Below are 17,652 nucleotides of genomic sequence, written 5' to 3' on the forward strand. Positions count from 1 at the left end.
ACACGGTAGGATATAACAGAAAGTCTAGAGCAGGGGTGTCCAAACTGCGGCCCGCAGGCCAACTGCGGCCCACAATCCAGTTTTAATTGGCCCACAGCAAATTCCAAAAATATATTTAGTTTACTTAAATAAACCTGGTGAGGCAATACGTACTTCACCTTCAGTGAGTGGCCCGGCTGTTTGTGTATTTTACCGCATATGGCCCTTGGTGAAAAACGCTGAAAAAAGTTTGGACACCCCTGGTCTAGGTAGTACCCTCTGTTCTAAACGCTTGCCGGCCTAGCAGGCTCTATGCTCCTTCTCAGTCGCTGCATCTATGGCTGTAGCACATGGTATGCTATTCACATCGTCAGAGGCTGCCATGTGGCTTGCTTAGTATCTCCGTACTCAACACCACCCCTTCCCAGGCCAATCCCATGACAGGCTATGTTGAGATCATGCTTCCTCCACACTTGCAGAGTTGATTTTAGTATTCCAGCCTAGGCCATCATTACAGAGTAAAAACAGAAGTCCTTAAAGACAAAGGGTTTTGTACAACCTACTCATCATCTATAAACCCCCTCATGCACCAACACCTGGCTGTACCACAGGGGTAACATATAAAATCAGCACATGGGAAACAAATACACAAAAATTTTCTTGAAACAGTGTTCTACCAAAACATGGACCTGTTTTCTAAAACAAAGAGCAGCTATTACTAATGAGAATGACACCCACAATAACAACCCAGATACTTCTAAGGAGCTAAACACTACAGGCTTTTCGTTCTAGGTCTGCAGAGTACGAGTTACATGATCTGGGCATGATGCCACAAGATCACAAACTTCTGTTGCCACATTTCCTCCTCTCCCTCCACCCCTCTTTCCCACTGAATTTCTTGGCCTCCACTGTCACATCAAATCCCCAGTCTCTTCTCTCCCATCCCAGAAAAACACTGCTCTTTCCCCCACGTTCAGAAACTACTATTAAAATCTCCAAAGAGTGAACATTGTCTCCATTTAAAACATTCTAAGATTTTGAAGAAACTGAATTTTAAGACATATTCACAGTTTAAAAAACATAAAGACACAGATATATTCTGTGTCTAATCTCATAGCCTCCATAAGTTTCTTAATACCCAGTCATCCATATTCACATATATGGTCACAAAGGACATGTGACAGAAAACTAGTCCCAAAAAGATGCTTAGGGAAGAAAGGGTTCTATGGTCAAGAAGTTTGTGACACAGTATACCCTTGAGTTCCACTTTTCTGTAAAACACAGAGGCAAAAAGCTATCCTTTCCTGATAATTGAGTAAATTGCATTTTACAAAAATAAGACAATTAGTAACTCGCTTATGTTAGGTAGTTGTATGGTATCTAATTTTCCATCTTATCTCAGGAGGTTATGTTTTTCCAAAAGCACATTCTAATAAACCAAAAACCCTATCTTCAAGATAACACTCAAAAATCGCCAGTCACTAATTCAGACGCAAGTTAACAATCCACAAATTATATGTGCACGCGTCTATCTGAATACCTCCATACACCTTACTTAACCAGGTTTCCCTCAGTAATCAGGCGGCCACATACCAGCTGTCGTATGTATTCCTGAATGGAGTTTGGATAAACAAGCACAGTGACTGCAACCAAGGTGCTCAGGGCAAAATCAAAGATCTGGTAACAGAAGAATGGGATGATCCAGGCAGCGTGTTGCTAAACATAAAAGAAAATATGTTGTTAATATGTTCGGTATTATAAAACGTAATTTTTAATTCAGAGAAACCTTTTCTTAATCTGAAGTTAAATGGAGGAATACCAATTCATGAAACCAGGTCATTATGGCAACTGGTTAGCCAAATAGAAGGAGTCAACAAACAAGGCTCAGATATTGATTTTCCTAGCACCATGCAATATTAACAAGAGATTGAAACTTCCAAAGATTCTTATACAAAACTGAGAATGATAATACATCTTACTCCTGACAGATAACTACACAGATTACCCGTGTAAGGGACCGAGAAAAAGGCCCAGCTTATTTCAAAGCTGCTTACCTTGTATGCTCCATAAGTAGCCATTGCACAGATCAGGATCATGAGAAGAGAAATTGCAATAGCAATGCACATGTCTGCCAAAGGTTAAAAAGAAACAATCAGTAATAGAACCATTCTTGACACATTTTTTCAGTCTCTCTGAAAAGGTTCTTTGTTTATAAAGCAATTATAAGCAAAAAAACTTTATACGGAGTAAACCACCAGCGTTCCTTTGGAATTTGAGAAGATGATACTTTATGAAAGTGCTCAAAAGAGGTTCTCCCTAAATCATATAAATGCCTATCAATAAGAGATTGATTTACACAATAGTTTATTTCAAAAATGGGGAAAAGACTGGTTACAGACATATAAAGAAAAGTCTGGTCTTCTGGTCCATTGAATTATATATATAATAGGTTTTTGGTTTTTTTTAACATGCAAGTTGTCTAACTTGTATTTTATGAACTCATGTATGTGTCCCACTGCCCCTATTAAAACCCTCCACTGGCTTCCCATCTCATTTAATATAAAATCTCAGTTCCTTTTTTTTTTTTTTTTTTTTCCCTTCCTCAGCTCTTATCATGGACTTCACGTCTGTTTATCCTAGACCAGGCCTTCTCCAATCTCGTCTCACTTCATCGCACATTTTCTAGCTGACGCTAATCCAGCCATACCATTTGGGTCATTAAACACAGTAAGATTATCCCACCTTAGGGAAGTTCCCACTGACTAGAAGAAATGTCACTTGTATTTTCACATGACAAGCTCCACCTTTTTAACCACTCAGGTCTCAGCTCAATGTCAACACCTCCGAGTTACTGTCCTTCCCAGGGACTCCACCACATTACTATTGTATTTTCTTTATGGTACATATCACTATTACCTTATTCATATTTGTTTGTGTATTGTCTGTCTCCCTCTGCAAGAGGAAAACTTCCTGGGAGAAAGGACTTTTCTATATCTTGTTCACTGCTACAAAACCAATATCGAGAAGGGGACAGATGCCCAATACAGCAGCTCCCAGTCACATGTGGACATTGAACATTTGAAATGAGGTCAGTCTGAATTGAGATGTGCTGTAAGATTAAAATATACTCCAGCTTTCAAGTATCTAGTACAGAAAAGGAATGTAAAATATCTCATTAATTTTTACATTGATTACATACGGAAATTATATTTTGGATGTACTGAGTTAAATAAAATATTAAAGTTAATCTCACCTGTTTCTTTTAACCTCTTTTAATGTGGCTACTAGAAAATTTAAAGTTCCATATTATGCTTGTACTATTTTTCTATTGAACAGTGCTGATCTATTAGGTTGGTGCAAAAGTAATTGTGGTTTTACAGGTTAAAAATAATTGCAAAAACCGCAATTACTTTTGCACCAACCTAACAGAACAATATCTATGTCAAAGTAGTACAAACTGAACATTTATTCAAGAGGCCATGTTTCCATATCTTTAGGAGATTCTGATTAAAAGTATGGTATGGGGGGCCGGCCTGGTGGCTCAAGCGGTTAGAACTCCGTGCTCCTAACTCCGAAGGCTGCCGGTTCGATTCCCACATGGGCCAGTGGGCTCTCAACCACAAGGTTGCCAGTTCAATTCCTCGAATCCCGCAAGGGATGGTGGGCTCTGCCCCCTGCAACTAAGATTGAACACGGCACCTTGAGCTGAGCTGCCTCCTGGATGGCTCAGTTGTTGGTTGGAGCACGGGCTCTCAACCACAAGGTTGCCAGTTCAATTCCTCAACTCCCGCAAGGGATGGTGGGCAGTGCCCCCTGCAACTAAAATTGAACACGGCACCTTGAGCTGAGCTGCCGCTGAGCTCCGGATGGCTCAGTTGGTTGGAGTGCATCCTCTCAACCACAAGGTTGCCAGTTTGACTCCCACAAGGGATGGTGGGCTGTGCCCCCTGCAACTAGCAACGGCAACTGGACCTGGAGCTGAGCTGCGCCCCACAACTAAGACTGAAAGGACAACAACTTGAAGCTGAACAGCACCCTCCACAACTACGATTGAAGGGACAACAACTTGACTTGGAAAAAAGTCCTGGAAGTACACACTGTTCCCCAATAAAGTCCTGTTCCCCTTCCCCAATAAAATCTTAAAAAAAAAAAAAAAAAAAAGTATGGTATGACTGGGTTTCTAAAGGTAACGTGGGGGGGTTATCGCTAGCTAACAGAGCACAAAAACCCATGTGGTAAAGTATCTGTACAGTGCTGACAGTTTCCAAAACATTTCACACATATCTCATCTAGTCTTCTTAACTCTGAGGTAGATGTTATTGTTCCCACAGAACAGATTATGAAACTAGGGCTCAGATTATGTAACTTGTTGAGAGCCTTAGCATCAAAGGCTGAACTCTGACTAATCCTGCTTTTATGATTTCAGTCTCTGGCTCCTTCTACTATACTGTGCTCCTTTGACTTACACTTTGAATGACCATGAAACAACCTGGCTGCCACTTCCTATAGGTTATTTCTCCAAAGGAAAGTATTCTAGTTTTAGAACCATCCTCTCTGTATCCTCAGCTTCAGAGATGAGAGAACATTTTAAGCAGGATGTTTACAAACAGAAGCACAGTTTAAAGTACATTCCAGGACAGAATGCAGATGTCAACAAAGACAGGCTGCCATCTTAAAACAATGAAGTTTCCTCAAATTGGTGTATAGATTTAATGCAATAAATTTATAACGATGCTGATGATTTTTATTAAAGGAGTAAAACTTTGATTTTCTAAAAGAAAACAAAAAATTAAGGTGGTTAACAGCCTCCAAAGATGATTAGTACTAGTCAGTTCGTAAAAGATCATGATTTCTTTCAGGGTACATACATGTTTTATAGCTTATTTCATAATTTCAATGCTAAATTAACTTTCCTTTTCCCTCTGTGAGGGAAGCGGTACCTACAAGGAAATTTCATGTATATCTCTTAGTAATCTTACATGGCCAATAGAAGGAATAAACTTAAATGCATTTTAAGTTCCTTAAATGCAAAGGGAAAGACTGTTTATACAAATACAGAAGCACACACATATATGCATTCTTGTGCTGTCATTTGCATACAAAGCAAAGAGGGTATTAGGCTCATTTTCTTTCCCCTGCAGAAAGCTATGACTACAGTGGAATATACCATATTTCCCCAAAAATAAAACCTAAACAGGAAATAAGCCCTAGCATGATTTTTCAGGATGCTCATAATATAAACCCTACTCCAAAAATAAGCCCTAGTTAAGATCGTTAGCCAGACACCCGAATTTAGTACGTCCATTGCAAAACACGACAGACATATCGAATTATAAAATAATATTAATATATAATTAAATATGAATAAATATTATTGACATTAATAATTAAAATAAATGACAATATAAATTATAATTAAGGGCCGGCCGTTGGCTCAGATGGTTGGAGCGCTGTGCTCCTAACACCAAGGTCTCCGGTTCAATTCCCACATGGGCCAATGAGCTGCACCCTCTACAGCCAAGATTGTGAACAACAGCTCTCCCTGGAGCTGAGCAGCCAGAGGTTGGCGTCAACTGCCGTGGGCTGCTCTGTGCTGCCATGAGCTACCGTGTGCCGCCCTGAGTGACTGGCAACCAGTGTGACTGGCTGGCAATGAGCTGCTGTGTGCTTCTGCGGGCTGCCATGCGCTGCCATGAGCAGCCAGTGGCCAGCGTGAGCGGCCAGCAGCCAGTGTGAGCAGCCGGCAGCTGGTGAGAGCTGCCGTTACCTGCTGTGAGCGGCCGACCCATGACTGGCAACAGACTGCCTCAGCCGGGGAGGGGGGTGGGGGGGAGCGCAAGGCTCATAATACCAGCATGGGCCAGGGAGCTGTGTCCTACACAACTAGACTGAGAACCAGAGTTGGGGAGGGGGAGGGCAGAAGAAAGGGGAGAAGAAAAAATATATATAAATATTTGTAAATTCCCAAGCGGGTGCCTTTGGATGAGAGGTAAACGCCTATGTAAACAGATGAACTGAAGACTTATTGCCGAATGACCAATCAGAGTACAGACACAATGCATGAATAACGTGTGCACTTGATAACGAACAGACGTGGTTATGTCTAATGTGAATCTTCATAATTCAATACGTCATGTGTTGTAATGGACGTACCCAAAGCACTCGTGTGAAATAGACACGTTTTCTAAATTTTGGTGCCTGCAAATTTTTGTCGCTTTTGTGTGGACCATCATTCTTAACTATCACCATTTTTGTTGCCACTCCTGTCTCGTAAGTCTTCAATTAACACTTGATTTAATGGTAGATTTAAAGGGAATAATATTTTGACCCCCAGACAAGATGAGTGCAAAAAGAAATAGCTGTTCTGTGGAGTGCAAGAAAGGAATCATGGAGGGCTCCCGGGGGAAGAATCCTACGGCTTTCTGCAGAGAAGTTGGATTTCCGAATGGTCCGAAAATGGCGAGCAGAGTACGATAACCTCAGTCAACAGGTGGACGAGGGAAATGCTAAGAAGCACAAGTGTGGATCGCATCAGGGAACCATTATTTCCTGAGCTGGAAGACATCATCTGTGAATGGACTGCTGACAGGACAGCAAAGGTTTTGGTTGTGCGCAGGGCTGATATTCAAGCATTTGCCCTTGCAATGGCACCACAGTTAGAAATATCCCCAGAAGAATTCAAAGCATCACAACACTAGCTGGATGGCTTACTTCAGCGATATCAACTGTCTCTAAGATAAACAACACTATTCAAGCTGGAAGATACTGAAGTTATTAAACATTCACTTGCATTCAAGTCCTTTTTTGACGGCATTGACTTTTCTAAATACCAACATTCCAACATGATTGCTATGGATGAAACTGCAGTGTTTATGGGCCAAGGATCTCAAACAACAATTGATCAGAGGGGTGTCTCGCCAATCTACATTCCCCCACTAGTTATGAAAGTGCACGTTATTACCTGTATTTTGGCAATTCGTCTGGATGGAAAGACAGCCCCACCTCTAATCATCACTAAGGGCAAGAAAGATAAGGTTGAACGTGTTTCAGGCATTTATGTTCTTGAAACTGAAAAAGCCTCGTGCACACAAGCAGTTATATGGGCTTTGGTCAATTTAATGCTGCCACTTGTTTTGTGAGGTGGCCAAAGAGGTCTGCTAGTCTGATTCAGCCAGCACTCACCGTGCTAAAGACACGAAGACCTTCCTTGCAGAGAGAATAGATCAAATAATAATTCCCACAGGAATGACTGCCTATCTCCAGACTTTTGATGTTGCAATAAACAAGTCATTCAGGGACCATTTGTGCATGGAAATCACTGACTACATTGAAAATAGAATGGAGAGAAATCAACGTGGAAACTTTGTGAAGCTTAGCCTGCAAGAGGTCATGACTTGGGTGAAGAATTCATGGGATAAAATCACTGACAGCTGTGTTGCCGATGCACTACGAGCAGGCTACATGGACAAGAAATGCTCATTTAAGGAGAGCTCTATTGCTGGATATGAGAGATTGGGGCCAATGGTTCTACAGGAAATGGAGTTGCAAGAAATTCAAGCCATAATTTGGGGTTTGGAGACTTATGACGATGTTCCATAAGAAGAAGGCATGACTGTATTTGAATAAATGTAGATTTTTGTACATGAATAAATGTAGATTGTTGTACATGATTACTGTTTCCCCGAAAATAAGACCTAGCCAGACAATCAGATATAATGCGTCTTTTGGAGCAAAAGTGAATATAAGACCGGGTCTTATTTTACTATAACATAAGACCGGGTGTAAGGTAAAGGTAAAGATAAAGGTAAAGAAATGTAATGTAATGTAACATAATATAATATAATGTAATGTAATGTAATCTAATACTGGGTCTTATATTAATTTTTGCTCCCAAAGACGCATTAGAGCTGATTGTCCAGCTAGGTCTTATATTTGGGCAAATACGGTAAATGTAGATTGTCGTGCACGAAAAAAATAAGAAATCCCCTGAAAATAAGCCCTAATGCATCTTTTGGAGCAAAAATTAATATAAGACCCAGTCTTATTTTCGGGGAAATATGGTACATTGTCAACTTTCTCTTTTCCCCATTTATAAATGTGCTTTTTTTCCTCAGAGAACTAGACACTGTTATTTAATTTAATCCTTACAACAACGCTTAAGAGGTAGGTATTATTATTATATCCCCACTTTAGAGAAGAAAAAGATGACTAAGAGAAGGCAAGTAACTTGCCCAAGGTTACCCAGCTAGTAAATGGTCGATGAGATAGTCTACCCAAGAAGTCTAACCCGAGTCAGTATGATACCTAGCTGTGAAGGAAGTGGATTAAATGCAATATATTGAGGGTCAAAGTGCTGGGGAAATCCTGTGGTCTCCCAAAAAGGAATTGGACATCAATAAGCACTTATTATATGCAAAGCCTATTAGAATTTATAGCAATCTCTGAAACTTAAACTCAGGCAGAAGTTTATTATTTTCTTCTTTGTCTACTTTGATGGTTTCCAAATTGTATACAAGCATAGTTTATAATGAAAACAATTTTATGGAAGCCAACCCATTATAGGATATTCTTTGACTACCTCATAGATCTTAAAAGACATAGGTAAACAAGCAAGCAAACTCAAAGCTTTATTCCAAAAATAAAAATATTAATATAGCCTATATTAATATAAAGTATTAATATAACAAAATAATCTTAATGAGAATTACGTGTCCTGTTCTGAAAAAAAACCACCACTCCAGAACTAAATCTCACATAATCATGAAAACATTTTTTTTTTTAAGACTTTTTTTTTTTTTTATTGGGGAAAGGGAACAGGACTTTATTGGAGAACAGTGTGTACTTTCAGGCCTTTTTTCCAGTCAAGTTGTTGTCCTTTCAACCTTAGTTGTGGAAGGTGCCGTTCAGCTTCAAGTTGTCCTTTCAGTCTTAGTTGTGGAGGGTGCAGCTCAGCTCCAGGTCCAGTTGCCATTGCTAGTTGCAGGGGGTGCAGCCCACCATCCCTTGTGGGAGTCGAACCGGCAACCTTGTGGTTGAGAGGACACGCTCCAACCAACTGAGCCATCCAGGAGCTCAGTGGCAGCTCAGCTCAAGGTGCCGTGTTCAAAGGTGCAGGGGGCACTGCCCACCATCCCTTGTGGGACTCGAGGAATTGAACTGGCAACCTTGTGGTTGAGAGGACGCACTCCAACCAACTGAGCCATTCGGGAGCTAAGCGGCAGCTCAGCTCAAGGTGCCGTGTTCAATTTTAGTTGCACCATCCCTTGCAGGACTCGAGGAATTGAACTGGCAACCTTGTGGTTGAGAGCCCACTGGCCCATGTGGGAATTGAACCAGCAGCCTTTGGAGTTAGGAGCATGGAGATCTAACCGCCTGAGCCACCGGGCCGGCCCACCATGAAAAGATTTTAAACTTCCACGTTTTTCAAAAAATGTAAAACCCGGAGAAATTGAAAGGTACAAATAAAATGAAAGTCATAAAATAAAGTATCCTATCACCACTCAATGAGATGCTATTTACCATAAAAAATGTTAATTTGAGATGATGAAATATTCAAAATTCTATTCCGATAAGTAATTATATAACCACATTGAAGAGACTGAATATATGACAAGCATATGAGATAACTTAGGTAGAACCAAAGTGTAAATCAAATAAAAACACCAAATAGGTAACATAAAATGGGCTAATATAGTACATTCTATCTCCTGGCACATGTTTACTCCCCTGAAATAATGTGTAGCATATCATGGTAAACATGAGAACTACTCTGAGGAATTAAAATTCATTCCTTTCAATTATGTCACAGGCAAATGAAGAAATGGGATTTTTACAATCAGTAATAGACTGGTCAGTGACAGGAATATCCTTTAGTTATTCTTTGCACAGTAGCTCCACAAACCCAAAGTCAGAGAGCACACTGGCTTCACATGCTTTCCTAAATTAAATTCCTGCCTTAATAATGCAGTTCTAATTTGAAAATGATCCTATAAAAAGCTATACTATAGGCCACAAAAGGCATAATTAGAAAATGTTTCCAGATACTCAAGTCAATTATCACTGAAACAGAATAGGCACATAAAGGAGTTCCCTGAAATCTCTTTAAGTATTCTACTTCTAATTCTACTTTCTCTTCTATTTCTTGGATTTGTTTCCGTCCCATAAAACTTGTAGCTAGCTAGCTAACTACCTGACTTATGTTCCCACATTGTCCTTGCCTAGTCATTCTTATGTCTCAATTTTCTGTAATTTCTGGCACTGTGGTTCATGAAAACAAACAGTATTCGGGTATATTCTCACCATTATGTCTAAAGAAATATAATTTTCAGCTGAATTCATAGCAATGGTATGAACTACTCAGAGCAAACTACAGAGCCCTCAAACCCCATGGGGCAAACAGAAAACTCATGTTCAAGTACCTATTCCAGGGGTCTCACATTCTAAGACTAAAAGCTTAGGGAACAATAAGAAATAAGGCGGGCCCAGCCAGTGGCTCAGGTGGTTGGAGCGCCATGCTCCTAATGCCGAGGTTGCCGACTGGATTCCCACGTGGGCCAGTGAGCTGCACCCTCTACAGCTAAGATTGTGAACAACAGCTCTCCCTGGAGCTGGGCTGCCGTGGGCTGCCGTGGGCTGCCAGGAGTGGCCGGCAGCCAGCGTGAGTGGCCGTGGACTGCCGTGTGCTGCTGTGGGCTGCCATGAGCGGCCAGTGAATGTGAGTGGCCGGCAGCCATAGTGTGCGGCCAGCTGTGAGAGCTGCTGTAAGCAGCTGACCAGAGAAAATAATGGCTTAAACCAGAGGAGGGAGGGGGGGTAAGTGGTGGTGGGCTGGAAAAAGAGGGGGGGAAAAAAGAAATACGGCATAATTTTATTCCCCTAAAACAGGAGGAAGGTTCTAATATACTTTTTGAATGTGTGTGATCATTGTTCATAATTTTTTATTGAAGGTTCTAATATACTTTTTGAATGTGTGTGATGATTGTTCATAATTTTTTATTGAAGTATATTCATACAGAAGAGTTTTTTGTAACTTGCTAATTTATAACTTTATTCTTAAACCCAAAATTCATTTCATGAATACTCAATAGATTCATGTATCATGTTGTGGGGACAGAGTCCCAGAGAGCAGTTTCCAGGCTCTCGGCCTCGTTGGGGGGGGGGGTGCTGGCTCGGGTGGTGGTTGGCTGTTGGCTGTAGCCAGTTGGCCAATTGGCTGCTGATGTAACTGCCGTGGCTGTGCTGGCTGGTTGGTTTGTTAGCAGGCAGAAAAGTGGCTGGTGGGTTGCGGATCGTGTGGATCCTACTTCGGGGTCTCACCCGGCCACCAGCGAGAATATAGGCCACGAGCAAGAATATAGGCTGCCAGCGAGAATATAGTGGTATGACTCCCCTATCTATGACTCCCCCATCTATGACTCCGTGGGTGTTCCTTTTTGGCCTCACCATGTCCTGCGTTCTTATGTGGGGAGTGGGAGCTGAGACCCCGCATGACACCCTGTATGACACATGGGATAAACATTGTGGCACTGCAAAGATTAACAGGATATAATCTTTGTTCTCAGATGCTTAGCATCTACTAGGAAGAGAGGTAGATATTCAATAGGAGATAACAAATGAAGAGTTAGGGGACTTCAGAGCAGGCAATATTATTTTCATCCAAGAGGAACAATAAAGAATTTATCAAAGGACATGGTTATTTGGGCTGGGTCTTATTTTCCCTCATAAAATGTTTCTGTTGAGATATAATGCACATGCCATAAAATTCACCATTTAAAAAAGTGTAAAATTCACTGGTTTCATTTAGTATATTCAGAAAGTTGCACAGCCATCTCCACTAATTCCAGAATATTTTTGTTTTCCCCAAAAGAACTCCCGCACCCTTAGCAGGCACTCCCCATTCTCCCCTCCCTCCAGCCACTGGCAACAACTAACCTACTTTTGGTCTCTCTGAATTTGCCTATTCTGTACATTTCACATAAATGGAATCATACAGTATGTGACCTTTTGTGGTTTCTTTTACTTAGCATAATGTTTCCAAGTTTCATCCATGTTATATGGCCTAAAGATTTAAAATAAGCTATAAAAATTTAGGAAGCGTTAACTAGGTAATTACGTCAACTTCAGGGAATCTCTCTTAACTCCTCACTCTCAAAAATAAGGAAATTAGCTCCTGCCAACCACACTTTTATATTGAGAAATTTATAGTGACATAATTAAGTCTCATAAAGGTTGCTTACATAACAATAGAAAACCAAACCAATAAACAGCATTTAGATTTTTGTGATTATGTTCACTGGAGAACCGATGTGTGACTAAACCTGAAGAGAAGGAAATAAAATAAATTTAATAAAAGACATCCATGATTTACATGGGAAATTTTGGAAACACTACTATGGGCCACTAAAGAGGATGTGCATTAAGTAGAAAGGCATAAATTGTAATTAGACATTTTTTTTTAAAGTTGCACATCTCTGTAAATTTATGAAAAATCATTGACTTGTACTTTAAAGAGGGTAAATTTTATGGTATATAAACTATACCTCAATAAAGCCATTTAAAAAAAATGATGTAACCAGATTAATTTAACATAGTCACACAAAACACAACAGGATTTCCTGAGACCTAGACAAGTTGATGCTAAAGCATGGAAGAGTTCTCAAAAAGAAGGCTAGGATTCGCTTTACCACACACTTAAACATACTTGCTGGGGACATGGTGAACTGGCAGTAAGCATTCATTCCCTCTTTCTAACGTGTCTTCCTATTTGGCACATGCTAGAAAAAGCTAAAATCTAAATTTTCCAGATTCCCTTGCAGCTGGACACCAGAAGCAGATTAGGTGTTCTCAGTTAGATGTAGACAACAAAGACTCCCTCCTCTGCCCAAAGACTCCCTCCTCTGCCCAAACACCTTGGGCCCTGTCCTTGGCCCATTTAGTCCAGCTTTGGCACGAATCATGAGACAATTTATTGAAAATCCCTCACACTTGGTATCTGATCACCCTGCTATCTGATCAAATTCTTACCCCCCAACCCTCTTCAACTTATCATCCTGGCATACCTTAAGCAAGAACCCCATTTGAATTTGTCTAGCAATAATCTCCCTAGCCTTGGGGCGGCTGGAAGAACACTTAAAATAAATAAAAGTTAAAAAAAAAAAATCTCCGTAGCCTTGATGTTTCCTCTTAGTAATTTTCTATCCACTGACCCCTTACCCTGCTTCTTGGTGATAAATCTTGTGCTTGCTGGCATGGGAGTTGAGCCCGATCTCCCTCCCCTATTGCTGTAGTCCCTCTTGAATAAAATCTTCTTTACCATCTTTAATACATGTCTGAATAATTTTCTCATTAACACACAGTAAAACTGAATAACCCAGTCTCAGAAGAAAGCACACCATGTGAATCCACTATATAAAGTTCAAGCACATGAAAATTAAACAGATCAATTAGTGATATAAATGTACATGTTAAGTCTATAAAGAAAAGCAAAGGAATGATAAACAGTTCAGAAGAGTGGGATCTTTGAGGTCAGAGGAAAAGATATGCAATGAGGAAGGGACATGTAGGGCTCTTTGGAAAGTAAGGTGAAAATCAATTTCTTTCTTTAAAAAAAAAAAAAATTTATTGGGGAATATTGGAGAGCAGTGTGTTTTTCCAGGACCCATCAACTCTAAGTCAAGTCGTTTTCAATCTAGTTATGGAGGGCACAGGTCAGCAGCTCCAAGTCCAGTTGTTGTTTTCAATCTAGTTGTGGAGGGCGCAGCTCACTGGCCAATGTGGGAATTAAACTGGTGACCCTGGTGCCATGAGCTCTGTGCTTTAACCAACTGAGGCAATCGGCTGCCCCCAAAATCAATTTCTTAAATCAAGTAGTGGGTGCACAAGTACTTGTAGCACCATTATTTGATATGTTTTACAAAAACTGTTTTATACTTAGTCAATATTTAATAAGAGATAATTCTATAAAGAATAAGGTAGTCCATTGTTAGTGAAAAAGCAGATTGGTGTTCATCATACATGAACTTTTTCTGAAAGGTTTTCTTTTTTCCAAAATAAAAATTTGGAGAAAAAAAATGATCCTTATGGCAAATCTATGCTAAATTGTAAATCACACTCTGATTTCAAAAACATTAAAATGCAAATGCAAACAACAAAATGAATCATCAGAGAAGCAGCAGATGAGGAAAGAGCAAAGGAGGAGCAGCACTGGACACCTAAGCTAATTTAGTTCCTACACAACCTGGCAAACTTAGGGACTCAAACAAATCAAGGGACTCTGTAAGCTTAATGTAGCTAATTTTTAAAAGACATTAAGCAAACTTTTTCATGGTACTCTAGTAGGCAAAGTATGGAAATGTACACCAGGCAAAATAGTTTGGTTAAGTAGAACATTTGGATAAGTAGGTGAATGATTCTGAGGTCTTCCATTTGTCTTTCCAAATCCACTCTTCATTATCCAGTTCTCTGCTCCAGGAGGTTGACCTGTGTGGGCTATCAACAGGGTTCCCTTACCCTCTGGCTTTAATTGAGTTCAGGTAGTGAGGAGCCCAGAGATTAGAGAGAGGGATGAGAATAGAGAGCCAGGCTACCTCTGGCTATCAGGTTGCCCTGGGTTGGCTATGGCCCTAGACCAAAGGTCACCACTTCTTATGAAGAGGTTAACTGTATGACTCACACATTCCCAGCTCCAGTAACCCCAGCCTCCCTCCCATTTCTCCTTCAGGTCTAGGGACAGTAACACCTGGCCTTGATTATCCAAGTTACTTCACTATCCCTAGTGGTCTTCATACATCTACATCTTTGTAAAAAGATCTCCTAGAAAATAAGTATTCATTGAATTATCCTTTTAAGAAAATGAGCAAGGTGTAGAATATGCAAACTTTTGAGCCATGTGATTTACAAGATAAATAGATGGAAGCAGGGAAGGGTGCAGATGAGCATAGAGAGTCAGGTGGTTCCTATGGCTCAGTTTCCCTTGCTGTTGCCTATGTATGTCTATTTCCTCAAGACTGTTGGGATCTTTACGAGTATGCACAAGGGGACAAGTTGTGCAGACTGCCACGCTTGTTTGTGGGTTTGTGAATAGAGAGCAGGTAGGTAGCCTGGGGCCCTTTCAGGACAGTGCAAGGAGAGCTGCTCCGTGGTGCCAATAGCCATTATGGAAAGTCCCAGCTGATTATCCTGTGTTTTTTTTCTGTTGCTTAGTTTTTATTATCAAAACTTCCAAACATACACAGAAACACATAAGTATACACAGAGAAGTATAATGAATCCCCATCACCTATTTTGCCTATACTGTTTCATCTATGATCACTCCATACCTATCCATTCTACCACTGGTAGAAATCTGGATTGTTTCCAACTTTTGGCTATTATAAATAAAGCTACTGACCATTTTTATTCATGGCTTATTGATAGGGTAGGTAGAAAGGTAGAAATGAGCAGAGGAGGGAACCAACCTCAGTTAGGAGGCCCCTTGCAGCTGCTCTTACTTAGGTCACAGATATCCTGCTCTGCAGGATATTATAAACAAAGGCGGACACAAAACAACTAGCTCAGCAGGATAGCAGGCTCACACCTGCCCCTAAAGCAAGAAGGAAAAACGCTGGAGAGGGAGGGGAAAACATCCTGCTTATCAGAATGTACACCCAGCTTCTCAGAGCTATTTCCATGAGCTCAAACAACCTTGGGAGCAAGAAGCGAGTATGAGGCACGCAAGCTGGGAGAATGAGAGATACTGGAGAGGGAGCGGGAAAGACAATTCTCACACAATGTATGTGAGGAGAGGCTGCTTCCCTGTCTTCTCGGTCAGCCTGCTCCATGTTTTGGAGTGGACTTTTTTACTAATAAACCTTGCTTTTCTGCAACTCCCTTAATTCTTTCTCTTGACTGAATTTTTTCCTTCAAGAAGACAAGAATATTAGAAAAATGTCACTCCCAGTAACATTATGATGGGCACAAGCATTCATTTCTGTGGGGTACATTTCTAGGAGTGAAAATTCTGGGTCATAGGGTAGACATTTACTTAGCCTTAGTTTTTCCAAAGTGGGCATATGATTTACACTCCCAACAGCAGTTTAAGAATTCTGGTTGTACCACTGTTGGGACGTTTTTTCCTGCAGGCACCACCACTAGGAGCTTCCATCCCCCCCCCTCCTCCGATACCATATCAGAGCAATTTCCTGCAAACACAGCAGTTAGAGGTCTTCCCGTCAAAAAAATGTTGAGCAATCACAGCTGTTAGGGACGGACCTCCCTGGCACCCCAGCCAGATTTCCCCCCAACCCGAAGGCCTAACCCTATAAGACAAAGCGCCCGACCCCAGTAAGTGCTCAGTCTTTGGGAACAATCCCGCTGAGCCCACCGGCGTAATAAAGCTGTGTTCTCCTTGATCCCTGCATGCCGCTTGAGTCTCTTGGTGCTGGCCGCTTTTCCGCAACACCACTTGCAGTTTTTATTGTCAATTCTGTTAATGTTAGCCATTTTGGAGGGGGACAGGATTCACTACTGAGCTTGTAATTTGCATTTCCCTTATAACTAATAATGCGGAGAATATTTTTATCTGCTTATTGGTCATATGCATATCTCCTTTGAAGCATCTATTTTTTCTCATTGATTTCACTCAGAACCATTTATTGAAAAGACCATCTTTTCTCCACTATATGCAATGGTTTCTTTTCCTAAATCCGGTGATCATATATGGATAACCATTAATACTTAATGATTTTTATGGCCATTTCCTTCCTCAGGCCAGGTGTGTCTACCCAATGAATAAAATAAGTTTGACTAGACAGACAAATCTGCAAAATTAATCAGAAATTAATTTGGATAATCTGCTGTTTGGTATTATGCATAGTACCGACACTTCCTGTTAATAGCTCATTGCCAATCCCTTAGAATCTTACAAAAATGTCATTACTTCTACTCAAAGTAAAATATGAGTAATATGTCACATATACATGTTTTTCAAACATTATCCTTTGATCTTCTAAATCAATAAACAATTTTTTCTTTGACTTTTTATTTTGAAATCATTTAAGTTACACAGGAAAGTTGCAAAAAACAACAGAGTTCAAGTATACCCTTCATCCTGCTTCCCTTAATAGTAACAACTTATCAAAAAACGTAATAATTTATCTAACCATAGTGTAATTATCAAAACCAGAAAATTAACATTTGTATGATACTATTAATTAAACTATAGACCTTATTTGAATTTCACCTATTTTCTCCTTTTTCTGTTCCAGAACCTATTCCAAGACCTCATACTGCATGTGGTTGTGTCTCCTTCGTTTTCTCCCATCTATGACAGTTCCTCATTGTTTCCTAGTAGTGTCATGCTCTACAAACGACGTTTCAGTCAATGAGGGACCACATTAATGATGATGGTCCCATAAGATTTTAATGGAGCTGAAAAACAGCCATCACCTAGTGATATCGTAGCCATCATAATGTCACAGTGCAACACATTACTCACATGTCTGTGGTGATGCTGGTGTAAACAAACCTATTGTGCTGCCAGCCATATAGAAGTAGACATATAATTATGTACAGTACATAATACTTGATAACAATAAAAAATAAATGACTATGTTACTGGTTTATTTACTATACTATACTTTTTATTATACTCTTTCTACTTACAACAAAGTCTTTTGTAAAATAGTACACTGTGAC

The 17,652-nt window shown here is 40.3% G+C and overlaps 1 protein-coding gene across 1 annotated transcript in view; it reads right to left on the bottom strand.

Annotated features, from left to right (window-relative positions):
• LAPTM4B (lysosomal protein transmembrane 4 beta) overlaps positions 1 to 17,652 on the bottom strand; it is a 73,070-nt gene that overhangs the window by 27,619 nt on the left and 27,799 nt on the right. The window contains exons 3-4 of the mRNA XM_019714996.2: positions 2,034 to 2,107; positions 1,573 to 1,695 (exon numbers count right to left, since the gene is read on the bottom strand). Coding sequence (XP_019570555.1) covers positions 1,573 to 1,695; positions 2,034 to 2,107 — 197 coding nt within the window. The remainder of the gene's footprint in view (positions 1 to 1,572; positions 1,696 to 2,033; positions 2,108 to 17,652) is intronic.

The sequence above is a fragment of the Rhinolophus sinicus genome, linkage group LG12 (genome assembly GCF_036562045.2).
Source record: "Rhinolophus sinicus isolate RSC01 linkage group LG12, ASM3656204v1, whole genome shotgun sequence".
Taxonomy (NCBI): Eukaryota; Metazoa; Chordata; class Mammalia; order Chiroptera; family Rhinolophidae; genus Rhinolophus; species Rhinolophus sinicus.